Raw genomic sequence first — 24,254 nt, forward strand, 5'->3', positions numbered from 1 at the left:
GAAGAATACTAATTTAGATGATATGATAAATGTGAGAAGAAATGAGAATTCATAAACGAAGAAAATTAAAAATATAACAAATTCTAATTAACTACTGTAGTATTAAAAAGTGAAAAGAGGAAACAAAAATATGCTAATGTTGGTGTTTTAAAAAAAAGAAATTGGTCAGAGACTTCCTCAAAATGTAAATAAAATCGTGAAGTTATGTGTGTGTATCGGCCACATGCGTGTACTGTGCAAGCGCACACAGCGTGCGCATACCGTGCAAATACTTGTGCATTTATATGATAGTTTGAGTTTATTTTAATTTTATTGACAAAGAGATGTAATTCTTCAAAAATTAATTTTAGCTAGAATTGGTTCAATACCCTGTGAAATATAAAATTTTATTCGTTGGTACCGGTTCATATTATTAAATGATGACTAAACATGTTGTGGTTAAAAATAATAGTAGGTGTAACATTAGGCATATCGATAGAATAAAAGTACCAAAAAAAACAACACAATTAAATTTTTGAAAATTTTAAAATTATTGTCCTTGGAAATTAACTATGCTAGTATTAATTCACGTGCGAGGCACAATTAACTTATTTCTATATTTGTATATTTAATATTGTTAATTAACAATTTAAGTATGAGAGAGTACATCAAGTCCAGGCACTTGTGAAAATATCTTTGACAAACCTCTACATTTCTATACTACGAAAACACAAATAATTTTTTCTAACAAATAGTTAATCCACGACTTACAATATTCAAAATATCAAAATTATTAATATATATATATATATATATATATATATATATATATTGACACATCTATAATTGATTGATAATAATCACTATTGCTATTAACTTATTTGTTTTCAATTTCAATTGGGAACGCTTTAATGCACTCAAGTCGTATAGTACAAAACTGAAAATTATTAGATTTCACTACAAATGCTAAAATGACATCTAATGAAAATGAGATTATGGACTTCTTTAACACATCTACCATAAAAAGAATATCACCACATATCAATTCATGGCACTAAAAATGGAACATAAAATGGTAGAAATTTATTGCATTATAATAACGTTAAACGTATATAATTAGACATTTATTCACACTAATTCTAGACGACGAAGAAATGATACATATTGGAATGATGAAAAATGAAACTCAAAAAAACAAATATTGTTGTATATCATAACTAACAATCTTAATATAGCTCAAGAATCTACACCAATTCTAGAATTATTTGCAAACAATAAAAGGCAATTAAGGGATGCCTGAGAGTCTAGTCTCCACTCTTCTTGAATCTTCTGCTCCTTACTTTTTATCTCAACTTTTGTCAAATCTTCCATCTTTGACGCCGTTATAACTTATAATCGACTGAGGACCTCTCACTCTCCGCACCGTCACCCATTGAAACACATCTGAAATTTTGATTGAAGAAATTTATTGGGTGAATAAGTATTCATAGAGAGATATGTATAAATGTGCTAACATTATTACATTAATCATTTTTTTATTACTTCATTTTAAGTGTAACTTATTGAAATATGAATAGTCTAGCTTATTGTATGAAGCAACGCATATAGGAGAACTAATAAAAAATGAAACCATGATTGGGAATATTAATTTTTTACATTGTGGACTATTAACAAGAAACGCATGTACGAGTAGTACAGTATATATGAATATGCAAATTTATACTCCCTCCGTCCCACTTAAAATGTAATATTTGGGAATCGGCACAGGATTTTATGTAGTGTTGTTTTGTGAGTTAAAGAAGAGAGAGGAAAGTAAGAGAGATGAAAAAGTAGAGATAGAGTTTTTTTAATGGGACAGAGGGAGTATTAATTACAATAGCACTCAAAATTTATAAATATTTTCAAAAATAGCCCAAAACTCGCCAACATACGTGTATAGATAGATGACTGACGTTAAGTTTTGCTACAAGGATTTAAGAAATTACATTGGTGATGTTGACCGCGTTTATGTGGTGATTATCATTTTAATTGCCGACTACTTTACGGGAGTGGATCCCCTGCTGTGGTGGGAACACAGCAGGGGCAGCTGTGCCCAAAAAACGACATAGTTTAGTTCATTTGCTACAGTGAATTTTCAATTAAGCTTCAATTCTGCTGTTCCCGGAAGGCGACGTTTTGTCCCACTTTTGCAAACTTTAATCTTTTCAAATATAGCTTGAACATAAGCAACGCTAAATAATCCATAATTGGACAATGCTTTTATATAAATAAGGATTCATTAGCATTGACATATTCATTAAAATAAGATTTTTTATTTTACTAATTTCAATTTCATAATCTTACATTCAGTTGAATGCTCATTAAAATTTTATGTATTCAACTATTAATACTATGACAAATTATGTAATATTCATAAATTAAATATAGTTGATCTTATATTGGGAGTAATCCATTCTAGTTATAATTTACTTTAACTAAAAATTGATCAAATTCAGAAAGTCATTTTATATTTAAATTTGTAAGTCAACAATCACTATTACACTAAAAATTAATTTTAAAAAATAATTGAAACTCCCTTTGCATTGTTCTTTAAATTATTTTTAATGTAATTTAGTAGGAGTATTTAAATTTGAGATAAAAATTTAAGAGATAATTATTATTTAAATCATAATTTTATTGACTTTTTATTAATTTCATAAATTGAAATATAAAATCGTAACTTTTAAATTTTTATTGATTGTCTCACATTTCTCAAAATAAAAACTAATATGACAAAATCAAATATAATAAAACAAAAATCCGACATTGTCTTTTGATAAAACGATGTCATTATATTTGGAGTGTTAATTAAAATATGATGATATATCAAAAATGACGTGGTTTTATTGCCGTGTCATATTTTAAATTTTATCATATTAGTTTCAATTTTAACCATCATAGGAAAATTGAGAAAAACGAAATGTTATATTTGAGTTTCAAAGTTATGGAATCAGCCAAAATTAAGCAAAAAATTAGTATGATTTAATAACAGCTACCCGTAAATTTAAATATAAATTGAGTTTTCAAAATTAATAGATTTTTAGCCAAAAATAAATTAGAATTGAAATTGAAACTTCCTATTGCAATAAATAAGCTCTTAGTTATGATTTTATATAATAATCTATTAATATTACATTAATTTATAATAATAGTATTAGTGAAAATAATTTCAAATTATAAAATTTTAATTACTAAAAAGTATTATTTAATACTATTCAACAAAGTGGAGTAGTATTATTATATATAAGTAAATTCACTATCTAATAAATTATTAAATAATTTCATCAGTGGTGGCGTGGAGTGTGGACGGTAGTAGAGTAGTGCAATTAACTTAAATCATTGTTACCAAGTCTACAATTGAAAGCTTAATTGAAAATTCACTGTAGCAAATGAACTAAACTACGTTGTTTTTTGGGCACAGCAGCCCCTACTGTGTTCCCACCACAGCAGGGGATCCACTCCCCTACTGTACTTAAAAGTGGGTATTCATAATGAATTCGGATGCAATTTCTCAACCCCACCCAGTCAAATGAAATAGGCGTATGACATATCTTTTTATAACGCCTTTTATTCTTGTAGTTTTATTTATCCACGATCATCATTCACGCCAGAAGATTTGGCAAAGTAATTTCATTTCTAATTATTAAATTCATATATTAATTTATTTTTTTTATCTAATTATTAAATTTCAGCACTATAAATAGGGTTTGTGCAACACTGAAGACCTTATATATATAGAAAAATTAATCCAAATAATTGGAGCATGCTCTGTTTTTTTTATTAAGTGACCCGATAGTGAACTTGCACATATTAAGAAACTAGAAAATATAAATTTATAACCTTGTTAATCGTCACAATAAATACATGCATATATACAAAGAAAACTCTCAACTCGCAAAGTCATCCGATAAAGTGGACATAGATCATAGATGCAATACTGATCAATGAGTACTTCACGATGTTAGCACGAGATACGTCGTCAAAAATCACATAGATTCATAAATAAATTAGAATATGCTATATTATGCATTGTTCGTTTTTCATTTAGTTGTTTAGAATTTTTAATTAGCTTATTATGTAGGAGTAATAAAGTAATTTAGTGTAATTTTATAATAAACGAAATTTATGTATAAAAAAAAGAATGTGGTTAATAATGTTAAAAATGAAGTTATGGTGTAATGTGGTATACTAATTTGGGTATGAATCATTAGAATTATGGTCTGAACAGAATATGAGGACAATATATGATATGAAAATTTTGTGGTATAGTTTGTGGCTGGTTTGCTGATGGCGCAAAATTATTTATTTAATCTGGCCTATCTAAAATAATGCTAGAGATCAGTCAGGGTTAATTAACTAAAATATGGTAATTTTCTCAACAACCGACCTTAGCTCAGTTGGTAGAGCGGAGGACTGTAGTGTGATATGCTGAAATCCTTAGGTCGCTGGTTCGAATCCGGCAGGTCGGATTATTTTTTTCCATTTCTGTAAAAATCAGTTCTATAATACACCACAAATATTTACTGTGAATATCAAATAGCTCTACGACTGATTATTTTCATTATTTTGTAAGATGATATGTTTCTCACACCTTATATATAGGCCATGTTTGGTAGGGGTGATAATTCATCTAGGGATGGAAATTCATGAACAAAAATGATCTTGTGCTCCATTATTTGTTTTTTTACAACTTCATTTTTTGGTTCCTCAATTACAGATGAAGAAAACAAAAATGACTTGAATATATTTAATTAGAGGAAAGACAAAAAGTATAATAAAAAAGATGATGAAAACCAAAATACTTGAATATAGTATTAGAGGAGAAACAAAAGGTAGAATATAAAATGATGAAGAAAACCAAAATGCTTGAATATATTTAATTACAGGGAAAAACAAAAAGTAGAATAGAAAATGATGAAGAAAACCAAAATGCTTGAATATACTACGTATTAAATTACAGTGAAAAACCAAAAGTAGAAGAGGGAAAGTAAAATTAAAAACACTATTGGCTTCGCCCGGGTTCGAACCGGAGACCTTCAGTGTGTTAGACTGACGTGATAACCAACTACACCACGAAACCTTATTGCTTGAATTCGAAGTTTGTTGTATAATACTTATATGTACAACTTGATTTGCTTCATTATTACTCATGTAGTCATGTTTCATTTGTGTAGACAAAACGTCTCAACCCAATTCATTAATAGAATGTAAGAGAGAATGGAGAGATGATTTAGTTTCGTAGAGACACTCCCTCTCAACAAGTTATCTTGTTGGTGACGATGAAATAGTATTTGAGTCGATCATCATATTAAGTTTGTTTCCCGTATGATCATGAAATCAGAGAGTTAAAATCTTCTTTCTTTTGCTCTAAGAAACGTACTCCTATAATGTTTGTGACATTTATTTCATAATAAAAGATAACATTAAATTTGATGGAAACTAGATACCGATCAATTATGATTGTAATAGTAACAACTGAACAAACAAAATGACACTACAATTTTCTAGTTACACATAAATTTGTTTATTGACTCTCTCGTGGCTCATGAGATTGTATTATTCTCATGTTTAAAAAAAAAAAACATATCATATTCATGTTTAAATAATTATATAGCTAATTAATTTGTTCTTAGATGCGTTAACATGAGGGTGCCAGTTAATTACTGTACATTATTGAATAACGGTTTGAGGTTCGAGAGAATCGTTATTGGAAAATAAGCCAACCCATTGAATATCCGCATAATCACTTAACAATACATTTTTATTACTCCATATATTTAAATTTAACAATTTCTTACATTAGTACTTTAGGGTTGATAGTGATAACGAATGAGGAAACAGAAAAGAAAGAGAATTATTGCATGTATAAATATTACTCCATTTTGGTGGACTATAATTTACCATGGCTGGTCGGTATTTTTATTATTCGAATAATAGATTGGATTTACAGAGTCGTTTACTTGGTAACCATTTTATTGAATTTAATCGAAGATTATAGTCTATGTAACAGTCTCTACGGGCAGGGGGTATGATTACAAATTCTCAGCTCATTTAGGAAATTCTCAAAAAAATACTCAAATGTATAATTTTCGGGTTAAAAATGATCTACAAAAGATTTAGCAATGAGAAATGCAACCTCAAATCATCTTATCCTACAAACCTCATCCTTCTAAACCCCAAATTTTGGTACACGAGAATTCGACCTTGTTGTCGCCAATCTCCCCCCTTGCTTCCGTAGTTGATTCATCAATGCAACACTAGGAATATGCTTGAGCAACGAGAAATGGCTTCAATTCGGTTACCTATTCATCACCAGTCAATTCAAATCTTCAATGATTTATCTAAACAACGAACATTGCTATAACTTTATTGGTAAAGATGGTTGGCATTTGGTTGTGCATCCTAGATCTTGAACGATTGCATTTGGTTGGAATGAGGCCGATTTGTAAAATGGAAGAGTGTTATTTTGAAGTAAAAAACATACTCCCTCCGTCCCAAGGTATTAGACCAACTTTCCTTTTTGGGATGTCCCAACATATTAGACTCGTTTCCTTTTTTAGCAAAAAGCATTTATCTTATTTTATTCTCCACCTACTTTTTTCTCTCTTATCTCTCCTACTTTTTCCCTCTCTCATACTTTACTCTCTCCACTTTAACTATTTAAATATCAATTCCTTAAATCATGTGCCCAAAAGAAGTGAGTCTAATACTCCGGGACGGAGGGAGTACCATTTTTTGAATTATCTAAACAATAAGATACTACTTTTTAAGTAAATATGTTTAATTCTACACTTTCTGTATATTGAAATGGAAACATTTTTCTTTTTTAATTATCCCATTAAATAAAACATATGCCTAAATGTAAATACTTTTTCATGTCTCTTATTTTAATGATTGTTCATCGACTCACATGGGTGAAATGTAATTTCATATTTCCGCGAAACGAAAAATTGAGTGAGAAAATAAACGCTAAAACGAAGAACCCAACGCCTTCTCCCATTCCCGCAGTGGAGGAGAGCACAATCGGATTAGACAATCTGTTTCCTGGACGAAGCAATTATCCTATTCGGATTACTGACCCGCACACTACCTCTACTGACCGAACGCTTTTCGCAAACTGCTCGGATCCATTTAGATCCGAATATGGATGCGTTGCAGGAATCGGGTTGGGAGGAGCTCCGGAAAGAAGCTCGGAAGATCGAAGGTGATATCGATGTCAAGCTCTCCTCTTATGCCAAGCTCGGAGCTCGCTTCACTCACGGAGGTACAGCTCTCTCTTCATCCATACCTCATATGCTGCAATTTTGATTAATCAGAAAATATTGTGGTTTTCGCGATTGTTGACAGTAGTGAGAGTATACGGTTGTGTATTCTACTTGCATTTTGGAAATTGAGTCTGTGAATGGATGTATTTTACCTCTCGACCTAAGCTATGGTTGTTGAAATTGAAACGAAGAAAATCTGCGATCTATGTTCTGCTTTTAGATCACCGTTGATATTGAACTGTTTGTGATAATCTTAATTCGACTGTTGGATGCTTGTTGATAGGGGATCTGTTCATTAGCATTCGAACATGAAGTTTCATTAGTTTTTTGGTGTAATTTGGGAATTTGAAATTTTAAAGTGTTTTTGGTTGCTTGAAAGTTTGTGTATGTGGCACATATTTTAACTAAATTAATTGACGGAGATATTATTTAATGTAGGATGGAAGAGGATGATGACCCTCTTCTCTTTGGCTACATGAGAGATTAGGAAGTTAGATTTAACAAAAAATTATACTGTGAGAAGCAATCACTGTGCAGTGTTGACACATTTTCTTAATTGGCCGTGTTAGAGCATATTGTTGTTGATGCATATTGGTGTCTGGTGTGTTTCTTCTTGTATGTTATGCAGGTCAATTTTTTTTCCTTTTTTTGAAGTTAATGGATCTTAGGAATACCTATTTTTGTAAGGTTGTCACCTCGAATATATGCGTAAACCATTTTTTAACTATCATTGTAACCATTGTCAGCTTTAATTAAGGCGAAACCAAATTAACTATCACTATAATCGTGGGCAGCCTCTGAGCCTGTAACTTAAATTACTTGCCCATGTTACTCTATTATGCATTTGGCGAACCTCCTTCTGATATTAAGATGCAGCTTGCTTGATCCCAGTTCCAAACAGAAGTTATGCTAAATAGAACCTGAATTTTCAAAGAACACTTGACATTAGTAATTCTTGGTGTTGGAAGGTATGCTAGAAACCAGTCTTGTCTTACTATCCGCAAGTTTTTCCTGTTGTACATGTAAATACGTTATTGCTTTCATCATTACTATATTGGCCAGACACATGTATTTTCACGGTGTAATATTGAGTAAATCTTGGCACAAATGTCTGTTTCTGAATGGTTGGATATAGTTAGGATTTAGGAAGTAATGGAGCCATGTTTGGTTTTGAATATCTTTTCCCTTTGCGTATACCCAAAAAATTGGTAATATTGCATTTTTCCTCTTTATGAATCCCAAATTGGCTGAAAATCCTTTGGTTCTTATGGTTTAATGGGTTTCCAGGTAATGTGGATGCTGGCTCACCAACTCTTGGATCCAGCAGGTCATGGAAGTCTATGGAAATGGAAATTCAGTCATTGCTAGAAAAGCTACTTGATATAAATGACTCAATGAGTCGATGTGCTGCATCTGCTTCAGCTACTACTTCAGTTACTCAAAAGCTTGCTAGACACAGAGACATACTGCACGAATTTACACAGGTAATATACTGTCGAGGATCTTTTCGCTTACACTCCTCTATGATAGTAACTAGAAAAACAGTAATAATTGACATGGTTTTAGCCTGTCGGAATACTTTGTTGATTTTGCTTCTTCACTTGAGCTTTAACACTTTGTCAGTTTGGTACTACAATCATTTTATGTAGCATTGAAATCCATAATTCTTAAATAAGTATTTGCATCATGAAGCTTCACTTGTACAACTATTGGCCAGAATAGCAGCTCTTTATCTTGTTCAGCTCTTAAATGATGGATATATAAAATTTTAAAGATGATGGATGTTATGTAAATGGGTCAATATTACTAAGGTGCCAGTTATGCTGCTCCACTTATTTAAAATATTTTCCCATTTTGATTCGTTTGTTGCACAATTTCATCCAAGTTCAGCTCTTGATTTTTCTTGCACATGCAATAAACTTCTTTGTGCCTTGTTATTTTTCTTGACTTCCCTTCCTTGATAATTTGCGATGTCACAGATTAGAATCTATTGCATGTTGTATAAGCCAAAGCTTTTTGAAAACTTTGCAGTTTAAACATCTTGACAAGCCTTTGTTTGAACTAGGTGGCTCTGATTCTTTTATTATTTGGGCTAATATATCTGTCTTTTCATAAGTTGTATAGTTTCTAAGCACTAGGGCTCCCCAATGGTGGTAAATCCCCAACATATTATCAATTTGATGAATTTTCCCAACACGCTGAAGTGGCAGAAATGCACTTGAAACGCATGCCTTCATCATCAGCATCTTGGTGTGATACTTTTGTTTCCAGGGAGCCCTATCTTATAAAATACAACTCACTCTAGGGCTAAGATACAATCTAGCTAAAAGAGAGAAAAAAAGCACAAAGTTCCGCAACATAGAAGTTCAGTTGGACAAATGAACATAAAAGTTTTATCTTGTCTTGCTGCAATGTTGCTCCAGTATACTAACTTAAGTGACATCAAATATTTCTGCAGGAATTTAGGCGAATCAAGGGAAATATTAACTCAATGAAGGAACATGCCGATCTTCTTAGTTCTGTTCGAGATGATATCAGTGAATATAAGGTCAGACCATCTGACTTTGAAGTTATTTACAATTTGTTGCTCCCTCTTTGAACTAAAATTGAATTTATGCAGGCCTCTGGGAGTGTTTCTCCAAGAATGCAATTATTAAGGGAGAGAGCTGCTATACATGGAAGCATATCTCATGTAAGACTTAAACTGCTGAGTATTGTATTGTCTTGGTACAAATTGGAGATAAATGTTTCTCTGTAATACAGCAAGCGGGTAGCATCATTGGATTAGGTTGAAATTACTTTAGGGTTTATATCAATTGTCCATATGGAAACTATGTATATGTCTATGAAGTGTAGCTGTAAGCCTGTAATATTTGCACAAACTCCAGCTATAGGTATTCTTGCGGTAGTGATAATGACTAGTCCAATCTTCAAATGTCTGAAATATGCTACTGGAATAGAACTCCTTGACCCTGACAGTTAACAGTTGACACCAAGAAATCAGAAATTCTTACAACAGTCTGTTGATTCAGCTTTTCTTTATTACAAGTAGGTTTTGGTAATTTTTGCCCCAGAGATGAAGTATGTATTGAGCTAACTGTATTGGTTGACTAGGTCACTGTTGGATCATTCTCCTCATCAAAGTAGTTTTAGTTTATTTATTTATTTTTTGTTGATTTTGCTGGTGTTCTTGTCATAGTTTAGCCATGACCTGCGCAGATTCTATACAGCTTGTACAAGATATTCCATCTTAAATCATCTTATTATTTGCCAACTCCCTGCAGATTGATGAAGTTATTAGTCAAGCTCAATCGACCAGGGCAGCCCTGGGCTCGCAAAGATCCCTGTTTGGAGATGTTCAAGGAAAGGTTAAGGTGCTAGGAGACAAATTTCCAGTCATTCGTGGTCTAATAGGTAATTTTCTCGATTGGTACTTGTCTGTATATCGTTTATCGTGAAAACCAATTCTTAATTGTATTGTTATCTGATCCTCACAGGCTCAATCAGGAAAAAACGATCAAGAGACACGATCATCCTATCTCTCGTCATTGCTGCTTGTACGCTTTTTCTTATCATCTACTGGCTCTCAAAGTGAACAATTTTTAATATGTCAAAAATTGAGGGAGAGAGAATAGGACTTCCCCACGGGTTCTCCGTTGCTTGTATATTTAGTAGTATAAAATTTATGGTTTCTTATCCATGATTCAAATGCATGCATTACATTAATGGAGGAAGCACATTTTGATTACTAACACAGCAGATGATGCAGTCTTATTCAATATACAATACGAAATACCTCACATGTTTATTTTGACTTTAAGTATTATAAGTTCCTTTTCCTCAACCTAACATTGTTAGTTCTAGTAAAAACCTTATTGTCTTCACATTGTGTTCTTTCCCTTTCGTCAACTGTTATATAGTTGGACATGACCATATTCATCAAAACTACATTCATAATTTCAATTACCACAAAACCATCTCCTTAGTACTATATCTCATAAAAGACGTTGCTTATGAGTTACAATGTTGACCATGTTGAATTCAATACAATTCAAATCAAGAATGTGAACTATATCAAGTTAGGTTCCCATTCTCTATTCCTCCATTTGTTGCCTCCAAAAACGAATTTATAGTATCTTTTCAGTAATAAGTGTGTAGTTTCATGGACTCTTTCTCCCACTTGATTAGCAAGCCAGTCCAAGTAGTCCAACTATTCAAGAAAGATATAAAGTGATATCAATCTAATATGTAATGTAATTTCTCAAATATTATTTAATGTTGCGAAAATTTACCTCAAACTGGAGTGCATGAGTGTAGTGCTTCGGTATCCCTTTCTCTTTCATGAGTTGGTAGTGTTGCCGCACCTCCGTCTCCATCTCCTCCTCGGATGGAAGCCACGCCTTTCTAGATAAAATATGAGCCACCCACTTTGCTTGGAAGTCTATCATTTGAGTTACAATGGTCTGCGCGTGTTTTTCATGACAATATAGTTCACGTGTCTTTGTAGTTCCAAAAGGTTATTGGAGGGTGGGGGCTCGAGCCCCCACCAAGCAATTTATAAAAAAAACTCGTAAAACTGTATAATCAAAAAGAGATGGGAAGGATCGGACTAACCATATATGGGATTCCAAGAAAAGAAAGATTCGGGCCAAGCTTTGGAGGAAAAATATGTTTGTAAAGGGGGCCAACGCGACCTTCTTCCACAGTTACGATGCCTTGAGTTTTCAAGAATGGGAAACTATACATAAACCTAGCAATTTTTAAAGGAAAAATTAATGTTTGCAAAATAAGAAGATATTTTTATAATTTACTCCAACATCTCTAAATATTAGTAAGATGTCCACATTGAAAATTTTACCCAGTGCAGTGGAGGATGATATCTGCATGAACGATCGCACCATCTTCGAAAACAACTTCTCCATTCTCATGTGCATGATCAATCTGCATTTTAAATCTTGGGATGAGATTCTTTGCTCTACCTTCTATCTAGAGCTAGTGTTATATGTCATAATTCAATGAAAATTTATTTGAGTAACAATTTATTCCAGTACTAGAAAGCATGCTGAAGTTTGTTACTCACTCCGGCCATAAAGAACACACTTATAGACGAATTTTAATAAATATTTTGTAAAAATCTTTTGAGCAACAGAGGTGTCGTATCATGTCAAATTAGTGTGGATTAAAATGTGACTTTTGGTACATATAAGTGATTCTAAAACTAAACTATAAAGATCGAGCGTCTTAAAAAAATAGAAAAATGTGGATCAGTCTTAGCATGTGGATTCATGTGCCTAGAAAATAAGTTCCAAGTTAAATGAAGAGGTAAATATTGATCTTTAGCATTATCAATTTATCATTTACGTTGGTAAACTGTAAGGACGAGATAATTAAAAATTTGTTCAACAATCGAAATATTAAAAAAGTTAAGCGTATATAATTATATAAGTACTCATATATTACCTTTGAATGTTGCCACATATTATCTCTACAATCCAACTTTGTCACTTTAACTTTGGGCGATCTTGAAGAGAGATAAACTTGTTTCGCCACGTCAGCAATTTCAAGTGATATATCCAATGCGCTTGGTCCATCACCAATCACAACCACAACCTATATATTCATAAAACAAATACTACAAAATTAAGTACTACTCCTACGTATCATTTTGAATTAGAATAAAAAAAAAATTAAGAATAAAGAAAATTCCAATTGCTTACCTGATTTTGAAATGGGTCGGGTACCCTATAATTATGACTGTGGATCTGTTGACCTGGCCATTTTTCTCTTCCTATAGCATTATTAAAGTCAAGTTAAATTTTATTTTTTTTCTCAAAAAAAAAGTCAAGTTAAAATTAATTCGAGTAATAATCTCTTTGCTAATTAATTTTAAAAAATGACAAATTGTTACCTGGAAAATCAGCTAGTTTTGGTATAGTATGATGTCCGCTGCAAACCACAACGGCGTCAAACAACTCGTTCGAACTCATTTCCCGATTCCTCGACTCAACGATCCATTCATCGTTCCTCGAGTCGACTCGCTCAACTCGGACGACTTCCGTTTCGAACCGTATCAACTCAGCGAGTCGAAACTCGGCAGCGAACTCGTTGATAAAGCGGAGCACCTCTGGGTGACCCGGAAAGGTTCTCGGATCTCCGTAAGTGGAAAACGGATAGTCCGAGAAGCCCATGAGCTGTCTGGGGAGATTGGTGCGCAGCGATTGGTACAAGCTGCTGTGCACGATCTCCCTGTCCGGGTCGAGACTCAGCGGGTCAGACTCGACCCGCGGGTCGTAGGCCCATGTGCCGCCGAGTCGCTCCGATTTCTCGTAGACTACGACCTGGTGGCCTTCGGTTTTCAGGGCCCGCGCCGCCACCAGCCCCGCCAAGCCGGCGCCGATCACCGCCACGTTTAGTGGTGGCGCGGTGAGGTGATCGGAGGCCGTGGGGGCGGCGGTGAGATCGATAGAACCCATTGAAGAATTTTTGTGATTGGGTAAACTATAGAGGATACGGTTTACTCCTACAAATTTAAGGCATTTACATAATTTGTTTGTTACTCCATGACTTATGATGGAAACGTCATAAAGGATGTGCTAGTATTGCAGTCTGTACATGCCATTCATCTTTATCTAGCAAATGGCGTGAGGAAGTTTAGATGTGTTGAATATATTAATCTTCTGTCTAAGAATATGACTCTTGGTAAGTGCTCTCTCCGTCCACAAAAAAATAGGTTACAATTACCATATTTGGTCATCCACAAAAAATAGATTACAGTCATTTATGGAAAGATTCCCTCTTTCTTTTTCTCCTTCTATATTAGTACTTCCTCCGTTCCATAGTAATGGAGGCAAAACTTTTTGACACGGATATTAAGAAAAAAATGTGTTAGGTGAGTTAAATAAAGAGAGAATAAAGTGGAAAATGTAAAAGGTAGAGAAATGAAGATAGAAAAAAGTAAGAGAGAGAAAAGTAGGTGTGGAAAAATTTGTTGACTTTTACTAAAAAGGGAAATGACTCTATTACTATGGAACGGACGGAAATGGAAAAACGCTCCTATTACTATGGAACGGAGAGTACTTTTTTTCTCCTTCTCTCTTATTCCACATTCCACTAGCACTACTTTTCTCTTACTTTTTCTCTTTCTCTCTTACTCCCTCCGTTCCATAACAATAGAGTCATTTTGTCATTTTGGTACATTCCATAGTAATAGAGTCATTTCCCTTTTTAGTAAAAGTCAACACATTTTTTCCACACCTACTTTACCCTCTCTTACTTTATTCTTGTTTCACCTCTCTATATTTTTCTGACTCCACTTTACTCTCCATTTACTTAACTTACTTAACACAATTTTTCTTAATCTCCGTGTCGAAAAGAAAGGCCTCCATTACTATGGAATGGAGGGAGTACTTTTTTTCCCTTCTCTCTTATTTTACCAATTCTACATTAAAACTCGTGTCATACACAAAAGTGATCTATTGTTTGTGGACGGAGGGAGTATGAATTTTAAGGTATAATTGATCAAATAAGAGAAAAGTAAAAAAAATGATTAAAGTATTGTTAGTGGAGCAGCATGCGTCTCACCTTATTAAAGATAAAAAAGTTTTCAAATTTTAAAAATACATATTCTTATAAGACAGACTAAAAAGAAAAATTATGATATTTCGAGAGAGTTGTTTGGTATAGTGTTATCTTTTGGGTTGAAATTCAGGGTATTTATAGATGAAAATATAAATTTTGGGATAAAAATAATGAAAAAATAAATTAAAAATGAAAAAAACGGATATATTTTATTGGAAAGTGGGAAAAGAGTATATATCTTTATTTAAATCCGAATTTTCACATTTTTTTAATTGAAAAAGAAAAGAAAATTCCAACGGTGTAGCCGTTTGCCAACTAGAAGCCGCTGCGTCTCCTGCTCGCTGGCAAGGGCGGTGCTCTTCGGCAAGAGCACGCCTGTGCCGATGGCAAGAGCGCAGCGTTGAGCACGTCGCTGGCTGTGCCGATGACACGGCTCCTGCTCGTCTGCAAGAGAACCGTTGCGGATTCTCGAAGGTGTTGCACAATTGAAATGTTCACTCTCCAGTTGTACCTGTGGGAGTGATTTCTTTTCCGCATAAAATTTAAGAAAATAGTAGTACTCATTTATTGAATTAAGTAAAAAGAATAAAGTTTCACATACTCCACCATTGGTTACGCATTCTGGATTAAGCATCATTGTGTAGAAACAAAAAAAGTAGCCCATTTTAAAAATTAATTAGCCCAAACATTATTTCCACCATTGATTAATACGGAATACATGTTTACTTTAAAGTGAAAGCAAATTTAAACTATTGTAACGACCAAAAACATATTTACACGTGTAAGTAGAGTTCCATATTTTATTTGATAATACAAAATACAATAAAGATTCTTGAATTACATAGCATACTTCGTTCGGCCACCACTATAAGTCCAATTTATAGGTGGCCCATATTTCAAGAAATATTAAGAAAAATAAATAGAAAAGTTAGTGGAATAAAAATCTCATTTGCAAATATTAGTTTTAAATAAAATATGAGTTAAATAAGTTAATAGAAGGTGAGACTCTATTGTCATTTATAATAAAAGTGAATCGAAACCCTATTTTCCGAGAGAGGGAGTATTGGTCTACAATATATTTAAAGTGGACCGTCGTGGCCGTACGGGCCTACATAAAATATTAAAATCTGGTCCTCAATAATTCGGCCTACTTCACTCGGGCCTAGAATAGGTCTACTCTGTATCGACAGCACACTAGTATTGGGCTACAAAATGAGTTATTGTATTATTAAAGAGGAAAAAGAAATTTGGACGTCGTACACATATGATCCGGAACATTTCTAAAAATACTCCGTACTCCCAGTACTAAAACTTACAATACCAAAAGATTTTAAAAATAATTATATTATGATGAAAGTCCAGAGTTATACTAACGATTTCGAATAAACTAAAAATTTGTGATTTACTAGAATTAACTAATTTATTACTCCTTCCATACCAATTTAAGGTCCTAATTAATTAGGGCACAAGAAATGTAAAAAAATATGGGTTGAATAAATTAAGTGGAATATGAGTCTCATTTTTATATATTACATTTATATTATAAATGTGATTGAAATAAGTTGGTGGAATGTAGAGCTTATTTACCATTTATGATAAAAGTAAAATATGACTCTTAAGTTGTGACGGACGGAAATGGCAAAATAGGACTCGTAAGTTGGGACGGAGGGAGTGCTTCTTATGTTCTTTAAAAATATAAATTATTTTTATTTTGGTTTGTTCTTTAAAATTAGAATCTTTTTATTTTGAAAAACTTTTTTCTAAAATGAAGTGGAACTAATTCTACACTAATAATACTTTTATTAGTTTTTCTTTCTATATATCTATTTTTTACTTTAATAATTGAACATTCAAATTCATGTCGTTTTGTAAGTTTTTATTTTTATAGGATAGAGGTAGTATTTTATTGTCACTCATGAAAATAGTCATGTTATATAATTTAAATCGTTTACCAGAATTATTTTCTATCTATTTATGATTTGTTTTTCTCTCTATTGAAGCGAGATCATTATACACCAATAATATTTAACAACTTTTTCTCTCTAGCTTTTTTATTTCTAATTCTGCACTAAAATCAGTGTAGTCCAACATCAAGAAACTCTCATACTAGTTATAACTTATGGAAATCAATGTGATGGTGGTTGTGCGCAAATAAGAGAAGTTACATTGCATAATACACAATATAGTACTCCACCGTTTCAACTTAAGTTGAGTCGATCTTAATTAAATTGAGTTATTTTTTTTGGCAAAAGTATAAAATATCTAATCATTAGTATTTTATTATCTTTCTATTTTACTCTCTCTTATCGCTTTTAATTTATTTTATTTTTATTTAATATAATTATTCAATTTCTATGCTCGAAATCACTTAGTTTGGATGGATGGAGGAGTATTATATTGTCATTGTTTTAATAGACCATGATCTGATATTTTAAATTAGTTTGGATGGAAGGAGTATTATATTGTCATACTATCTTTTGGTGTTTTAATATATCTTGATCTGATATTTTAAATGAAAGTGTAGTTCAAAACTCTACTTAATCTTCTATTTGGTGACATATTCTTTTCTTGACTACAACGTGCAGGCATATTTTGTAGCACATTGTTAATTAATTAGAAACTACTGGAGTACGTTGTTAAGACGAAAAGTGAGGTGAATTATTATTCTCTCCGTTTTTTTAAAATAGGGAGCTTTGAAACGGCACGGATTTTAATGCATAATTTAGTAAGTAAGAGAGAGGGGCAGAAAAATTGGTAAAATAAAAGAGGATGAGAGAAAAATTGGTAAAGTAAGAGAGAGCGAGTGAGAAAAAGAGTAATGGAATTAATGTTAGTAGATCATGAAAACCACATTATGTTGTTAATTGTAGTGGTATAAGTGGTAAACAAATTGATGTATCGGAATGTAAAGATTTCTTAAAATAGAAAATTTGAAAGTTGTTATTTTTAAAGAACGGACTAAGATAAAAAAAAATTACTATTTTTAAAAAACGGAAGGAGTATTAAAAAAATTGTAATTCCAATAACACAGAGAACTGCTTTCCAGAATGAGATTTAACGTCACCAACTGACGTAAACAATTATGTCACACAAAAATAATCAAATCTTGCTATCCACAAATAAAAGTCGTATTTTTGATCCGTGTGTAAACACGAGTCTTGATTTATTTTCATTATAAATAATCATAAGTCTTATATACTATTAATATACAGTACACAAATAAAACTTATATATATTATTACCTTTTTTTCCATTCACTTTTCTTAATCTTCCTAAAAATTTGTACCCAAGACCGAGGGAATTACGTCAAAAGTCAGGGAAAATGACCACATACTCCCTCCGTAATAAAAAAAATAGAAACATTTGAAATGACATGAATTTTAATGCATAAAGAATTGGTAAAATAAGAGATGAAAAGAAAAATAAGTAAAGTTAGAGAGAAGAAGAGAAAAAATAGTGAAAATAGAGTTAGCGGATTGTGAAGTCCATGTTTTATAATAGAAAAATTACAAATTTTCTACTTTTAAGGAACGATCTAAAATAAAAAATAGTTGCTTATTTAAAAAGAAAGATATTTGTTTGATCAAGTCGCCAATTCGCTTACTTATTTAACTGACATTAATTACTAACAATATTGGTTGTTTCTAGTTGTTGATAAACTCGTAAAAACCCGCCAAATCATTTTATATACTACTCCCTCCGTCCCACATAATGTTACCCAGTATTCCATTTTAGTCCGTCATACATAATTTTATCCATTTCACTTTTACTATTTTTGATAGTGGACCTCATATTCCACTAACTCATTCCTACCCACATTTTATTATAAAACCAATACTTTAAAAGTAGGACCCATATCCCACCAACTTATGCATTACTACGCGGTACACCCATCTGCAGTGGGGCGGTTGCAACACCGTGACTCGTACTTGCACCCTCTTCCGGTGCCCAGTTCTCTGCAGAATATCCTTCGTCCTCTATTATCATATTGTGCAATATGATACATGCATACATGATGGAGGCGACATCATTTTCGTGCCATTGTCGAACCGGGTACCGTAGAATGGCCCATCGTGATTGGAGGACACCAAAAGCACGCTCAACGTCCTTCCTAGCACTCTCTTGTTTGGCCGCGAAATAAGATTGTTTCGGCCCAACCGGCTTCCGGATCGTCTTGACAAACACGGGCCAACGAGGGTATATCCCATCGGCTAAGTAGTATGCCATGTTGTACTGCGTCCCGTTGGCCATGAATCTGACCGTCGGACCCTCACCCTGACACTCATCATTGAAGAGATGAGACGAATCCAGTACGTTGATGTCGTTGTTCGACCCCGCGACACCAAAATATGCATGCCAGATTTGCAATCGGTAGTCAGCAACAACTTCCAGTATCATTGTTGGGTGTCTCCCTTTGAATCCAGATTTGAACTGCCCCTTCCAAGCAACCGGGCAGTTCCTCCACTCCCAATGCATGCAATCGATGCTGCCCAACATCCCCGAAAAAGTATGCACTCTCCCGTGCATATCTATCAATCTCTGGCACTCATCGGCATTTGGCTTCCGTAGATACTCCGGACTGAAGATGGTCTGGATACAATTACAAAACTGCCTCAACGTCGTTAGGGCAGTTGTTTCACCCAACTGTAGGTATTCGTCGAACATATCAGCGGGCCCGGCATAGGAAAGCTGCCTAATTGCAGCGGTACACTTCTGATATGTCGACAACCCGGGTCGGCCGCTAGCATCACTGCGCAATGTGAAGCACCTGTACCGCTGCGCCAATGTAGTCGCTATATGGATGAATAACCGTTGCGACATTCTGAAGCGGCGACAAAAAATCTCTGCTGGGTAACGGAGGTTATCGCCAAAGTAGTCTTCCATCAACCGTTGGTGTGCCCCGACATGGTCACGCCAGATGGTCCGTCGATGATAGAACGGGCGAACGAATGCCGCCGCCGCCTCCTCCTCTTCTGCTTCCCGTTGCACCTCTTAAACGAATTCATCGAACTCCCTATCCACCAATTGTTGGAACTCATCGTCGGAACTCATTTTTCAAAAGTAGAATTGGTGATAAAATGAAAAGAGTGGAGATTGGAATGGTGTAAAAAATGGGTATATTTATAGAATTAATAAAAAAAAAAAAAAATGGGGAGCCGCGGGTCGTGGCCGCTGCAATAGGGGCACCGCGGCCCGGCCACGATCGTGGCGCTCCCCCCCCCCCCCCCCCCCCGGGCGCCCGCCCATCCCCGTCACTATAGGGAGCCACGCTCGCGGCTCTGGCGTGGCCCGGCCGCAGCTCCTCTATAGTGGACACTCTTAGTGGAATGTGAAACCTATTTTTTTATATTAGTTTTATAATAAAATTTGAGTGAATTGAGTTAGTGGGATGTGAGACCAACTTTTTATTTATGGTAAAAGTGAAGTGTGACTCTTAATTGTGGACGGACCAAAATAGACGGAGGGAGTATAATAGAATATAAAAGTGTGCCCTTATCCCTCCATTGAATTATCTGTATAAATTATAAATTATTAGAACATAAAAAGAGTACAACTCATGTACGGATTAATTAAAGCGGAAACTCCACTATCTTGTTTCACTTTTTGCGGATGGTGATGGCTATAAGAGCATCCGCAATGGTCGGCTAGCGACCGGCTAGCCGAACCATTGCAGTCGGCGAGAGCGAAATCGGCGAGCCGATCGGCGTGGGCTGGCCGATCGCTCGGCGCTGGCCGCCATTGTGGCGGCCCGATCGGCCAGCGCCGAATTTTGTTTTTTTTTTTAATTCTTTTTAAAAAAAAAATTCAATTTTTTTTTTAATTTTTGAAAAACTATATAAACGCGATTTTCTCTATCTCTAAATTTCTGTACAAGAGCAACATCTAGCGATGGACAACAACAACTAGCCCAATACAAAATTAAGACCTAAAACAGAAACAGAAACATGTCATACCAGCGAGACCCCCGTTCGGCTAGCGGCAAACTATAACAGATTCAAGGTGGCTCATGTGTGGAAGCCCGGATTTTTTTTTATTATGTTATTTTTATGATTTTTAGTTAATGTACTTTTTTTTATTTAAATAAAATTAATGAATTTTCCCGTATATGTGTCGTAAATTGACAAACTCATATTTTAGGCTTGTTTTATGGGTGATTAAAGAGTGCTTTTGATGGTTTAAGATGTTATATACAAGTTTTTTCACCGCATATACACTAATTAGGTGAGTTGATGGGTTTGTCGTAGTTTTGTGATGAAAACAGGTTGAAACGAGCCGAAGCTGAAATTCGAGGAGTTCTCCAGAAGGAAAACCCGACCGGGTGTTTTCCATTTCTCGGAAAACCCGGTCGGGTGTTTTGAAGTAGCCACTCCAGGAGGAAAACCCGACCGGGTGTTTTCCATTTCTCGGAAAACCCGGTCGGGTGTTTTGCAAAATAGCGGGCTTCGGGAAGAAAACCCGGTCGGGTGTTTTGTCACCTACAAATCACCCGACCGGGTGTTTGCTAATTGTCCTGATTTTCACTCCGAGTATAAAAGGGGTTCTAACTCAATTTAGAACCCTAACCTTCCCCACGACAAATTGAGAGAAAAAATCGAGAGATACAAGGATTGAAGGCAAGGAGGCTTCATCTTCAAGAGATTGAAGAAGAAAGATCCTCCCCAACATCAAGTCCACCTTAGGGAGTTCTATTATCTTTTCATACTATGTTTTCTTTTGTTGTTCTTGTATTTTCCTTTGTTTTAGCTTCCATTATGAGTAGCTAAGTTCTTATTTAGGGATATTGGTGAAGTTTGTATGGATTCCATGGGATAAATCTTGATTTATGCTTATCTATGTCTTATGTGATGGTTTTGTTGGTTGTTGTGCTTTTTCATTATCCAATTGATTAGCTACCAGTTTGATATGTCTTATTCTAATTATTGTCGTTGAAAGATGCTTAATTAGATAGTTAAATGACCAACAACTCCGTGCGTTGTATGTGCTCGAGAGAGGCATAGCTAGAGAGAGGGCTTGGGTCCGTAGGTTGTAGGAGTCGGTTTCGAAGTGTAGGGAGGAGACTCCGACATTAGAGGCCGATCAACGTGTTAGGTGCACCCGAGAGGGGGTCTAACCAATTAACCCGACCTTCCTAGCCACACATAAGACCATTTAGATGAGCATGATCCCTAGGTGAACACCCGTGATCCATACCAACGGATCCATATCCCTACCTTCCCAATTTGAGTGAAAACTATCCTTTTTCTTGTCTTAATTTCCTTTTGCTCTTACTTTCTTACTTGTTCTTTGGTCTTAGTGTAGAAAAACCAAAAAAAAACCCCTTCTAATAGTCTAGATAGTGTTCTAAATTGCATCGTAGTACTCAAGCCGGCACTTAGTCTTCGAGGATCGATAATTTTAACTTGCCACGTGCTACATACCCCCATACACTTGTGGGTGACATTTTGATTGCAAGTTTAGCATGAGTCAAGTTTTTGGCGCTGTTGCCGGGGACTAATTTGCTTTTGTGTTTGATATTGTGATAAGATAGAGAATACTAGTTTAGACATTTACTTGCTTTATTTAGTTTAGTTTTCTAGTTTAGCTCTAATTTCTCTTTGTTTCCTCTCTTTGTGTTGTGTAGGTTTTTATGCTCACGCGCTCAAGGCATTTACCCCTTGAGCCGATTAATTTAGAGATAGAAGCCGCCAATAGAAGAAGAGGAGGACGAAGGAGGAGAGCACGAGCTCAACATCTAGTTGAGCCAATGGAAAATCCAAATGGGAACAACGAGGAAGTACCACCTCCACCTCCACCTCCCCTTAATCAAGACCAAATCATCCTCCAACTACAACAACAAATGGAGGAGATGAGAAGGGAAAGAGAGGAGGAAAGGAGAAGAGATGCACCGGTTAGAAATGCATTTGGGAACGTTAATATCCCAATGCCACCCATTGATCCAAGAGTAAATGCCAACAATTTTGAGTTGAAGACGGCATTGATCCAATTTGTGGAGCAACGTGTTTTCTCGGGAAGGCCCACGGAGGATCCTAATATGCACTTAGCCAAATTCTTGGAGATTTCCAACACTACCAAGCTTAATGGGGTTCCCGAAGATACAATCAAGCTTAGGCTATTCCCTTTCTCATTGACGGGATATGCTAGAGATTGGTTTGATAACCTTGAGCCGGGCTCGGTTATAAGTTGGGACGACTTAGCCAAAAAGTTCTTGGAGAGGTTCTTCCCTCTTAGCTCTACTCTCAACCTACAAGCGGAGATCTCCCACTTTAAAATGAAGAGCCAAGAGTCTATGTTCGAAGCATGGGAGAGATTCAATGCTTTGTTGAAGAAGTGTCCTAACCATGGGTTGTCTCCGGGCCATCAAGTGAGCCTTTTCTATAATGGATGCTCGGAATTTATCAAAAGTCAACTAGACTTTGGTTCGCGGGGATCATTCTTGGACAAAGGGGTTGATGAGTGCAAGAAGATGCTTCAAAGGCTTGCATACACTAGCAAGAGTTGGAGCTCGGGTCGAGATGGCTCTATGCCGGTAGCTTCGGTTGTTGATTCGGATGCATTCAATCTCCTCAACCAACAAATGATGATTCTCAATCAAAAGGTGGATAGCATAAGTTTGGGGATGGCACCCAATGTAGAGCCTCAACCTACCGTAAAGGATGTTAATTATGTGCATCAAGGAGGAAATCAAAGGAACTTCTACAATTATCGCCCCAACAATGGGGGTGGTAATTATCGTCCATCCTTCAATACACATCCAAATCTTTCGTATTGGAATTTATGCTCCATTGTGGATGGCCTAAGCACCATTGTGGATGCTCTAAATTCTCTATTTCAGCTATACGTGCAAATAATTAAACAATACTAATAAAATTATTTAAAAAATAATCTAAACTTATTTTTCAAATATTTTCTTTAAAAACACTATCGATAAATTTAAGGAAAACACATGAGAATTTATGCTCTCTCTTCATAAAAAAAGTTACTATCATATTTTCGTTTTGTTCCATCACTTGAAATTAGTTCTATATTAAAAATATGAAGTTTACATATATCAAAATACTACTCCCTTCGTCAAATTAATTTTGAGCAAATTAAGAAATGTGTTAAATTATTAAATAAAATAGGAGAGTGAAATTAAGTACAGAGAGTAACGTAGAAAAGTGAATAAAATAAGAGTGATTAGACGTTTGTTTTTATTAATAAAAAAATGAATCAACTTGGTTAGGAATACGACTCAACTTTAAGTCGGAGGAAACTAATTAGGTAGATCTCACTTTTAAGCGATACTATTACTACTCTATTAATAGTTTTTCTCTCTCTTTTACTCTATTCATTTCGCATTCAAATTCATGTCGTCCACCAACGAGGACACCATGAAAAATGGTTTCACTTTGG

The 24,254-nt window shown here is 34.7% G+C and overlaps 2 protein-coding genes, 3 non-coding genes and 1 pseudogene across 5 annotated transcripts; 3 read left to right on the top strand and 3 right to left on the bottom strand.

The window, feature by feature from the left end:
• Nucleotides 1-4,400: 4,400 nt before the first annotated feature.
• Nucleotides 4,401-4,487, top strand: TRNAY-GUA (transfer RNA tyrosine (anticodon GUA)). The gene is given in 2 exon segments: nucleotides 4,401-4,437; nucleotides 4,452-4,487. It is a non-coding gene; the product is annotated as a tRNA-Tyr (tRNA).
• A 537-nt stretch (nucleotides 4,488-5,024) lies between these two features.
• TRNAV-AAC (transfer RNA valine (anticodon AAC)) lies at nucleotides 5,025-5,098 on the bottom strand. Its single transcript has one exon. It is a non-coding gene; the product is annotated as a tRNA-Val (tRNA).
• Nucleotides 5,099-6,940: 1,842 nt separating this feature from the next.
• LOC125201559 (Golgi SNAP receptor complex member 1-2-like) lies at nucleotides 6,941-11,035 on the top strand. The gene is made up of 6 exons (XM_048099724.2): nucleotides 6,941-7,282; nucleotides 8,571-8,767; nucleotides 9,742-9,831; nucleotides 9,904-9,975; nucleotides 10,568-10,697; nucleotides 10,781-11,035. The coding sequence occupies exons 1-6, from the start codon at nucleotides 7,162-7,164 to the stop codon at nucleotides 10,876-10,878; spliced, it is 708 nt and encodes a 235-aa protein (XP_047955681.1). The 5' UTR covers nucleotides 6,941-7,161; the 3' UTR covers nucleotides 10,879-11,035.
• A 183-nt stretch (nucleotides 11,036-11,218) lies between these two features.
• LOC125201558 (flavin-containing monooxygenase FMO GS-OX-like 7) lies at nucleotides 11,219-13,919 on the bottom strand. Its single transcript, XM_048099723.2, has 7 exons — nucleotides 13,192-13,919; nucleotides 13,001-13,071; nucleotides 12,744-12,893; nucleotides 12,142-12,224; nucleotides 11,898-12,033; nucleotides 11,576-11,746; nucleotides 11,219-11,493 (listed from the first exon to the last, which is right to left on the bottom strand). The coding sequence occupies exons 1-7, from the start codon at nucleotides 13,754-13,756 to the stop codon at nucleotides 11,353-11,355; spliced, it is 1,317 nt and encodes a 438-aa protein (XP_047955680.1). The 5' UTR covers nucleotides 13,757-13,919; the 3' UTR covers nucleotides 11,219-11,352.
• Nucleotides 13,920-22,585: 8,666 nt separating this feature from the next.
• Nucleotides 22,586-23,659, top strand: LOC125209447 (uncharacterized; annotated as a pseudogene).
• Nucleotides 23,101-23,207, bottom strand: LOC125217173 (small nucleolar RNA R71). Its single transcript, XR_007175593.1, has one exon. It is a non-coding gene; the product is annotated as a small nucleolar RNA R71 (small nucleolar RNA).
• Nucleotides 23,660-24,254: the final 595 nt, after the last annotated feature.

Source organism: Salvia hispanica, chromosome 2 (assembly GCF_029641045.1).
Source record: "Salvia hispanica isolate PSC_SH4W2 chromosome 2, Shi_PSC_v1, whole genome shotgun sequence".
Classification (NCBI taxonomy): Eukaryota; Viridiplantae; Streptophyta; class Magnoliopsida; order Lamiales; family Lamiaceae; genus Salvia; species Salvia hispanica.

Excerpts from the sequence above, each read along its gene's own strand:
- LOC125201559 (XM_048099724.2), top strand. The coding sequence starts at position 7,162 with ATGGATGCGTTGCAGGAATCGGGTTGGGAGGAGCTCCGGAAAGAAGCT. Across the intron at positions 9,976-10,567 it reads TACATGGAAGCATATCTCAT|ATTGATGAAGTTATTAGTCA; the intron begins GTAAGACTTAAA and ends AACTCCCTGCAG. Across the intron at positions 10,698-10,780 it reads AGTCATTCGTGGTCTAATAG|GCTCAATCAGGAAAAAACGA; the intron begins GTAATTTTCTCG and ends TGATCCTCACAG.
- LOC125201558 (XM_048099723.2), bottom strand. The coding sequence starts at position 13,756 with ATGGGTTCTATCGATCTCACCGCCGCCCCCACGGCCTCCGATCACCTC. Across the intron at positions 11,747-11,897 it reads TTCTTGGAATCCCATATATG|ACCATTGTAACTCAAATGAT; the intron begins GTTAGTCCGATC and ends AAACACGCGCAG. Across the intron at positions 11,494-11,575 it reads CTCATGCACTCCAGTTTGAG|TTGGACTACTTGGACTGGCT; the intron begins GTAAATTTTCGC and ends TTTCTTGAATAG.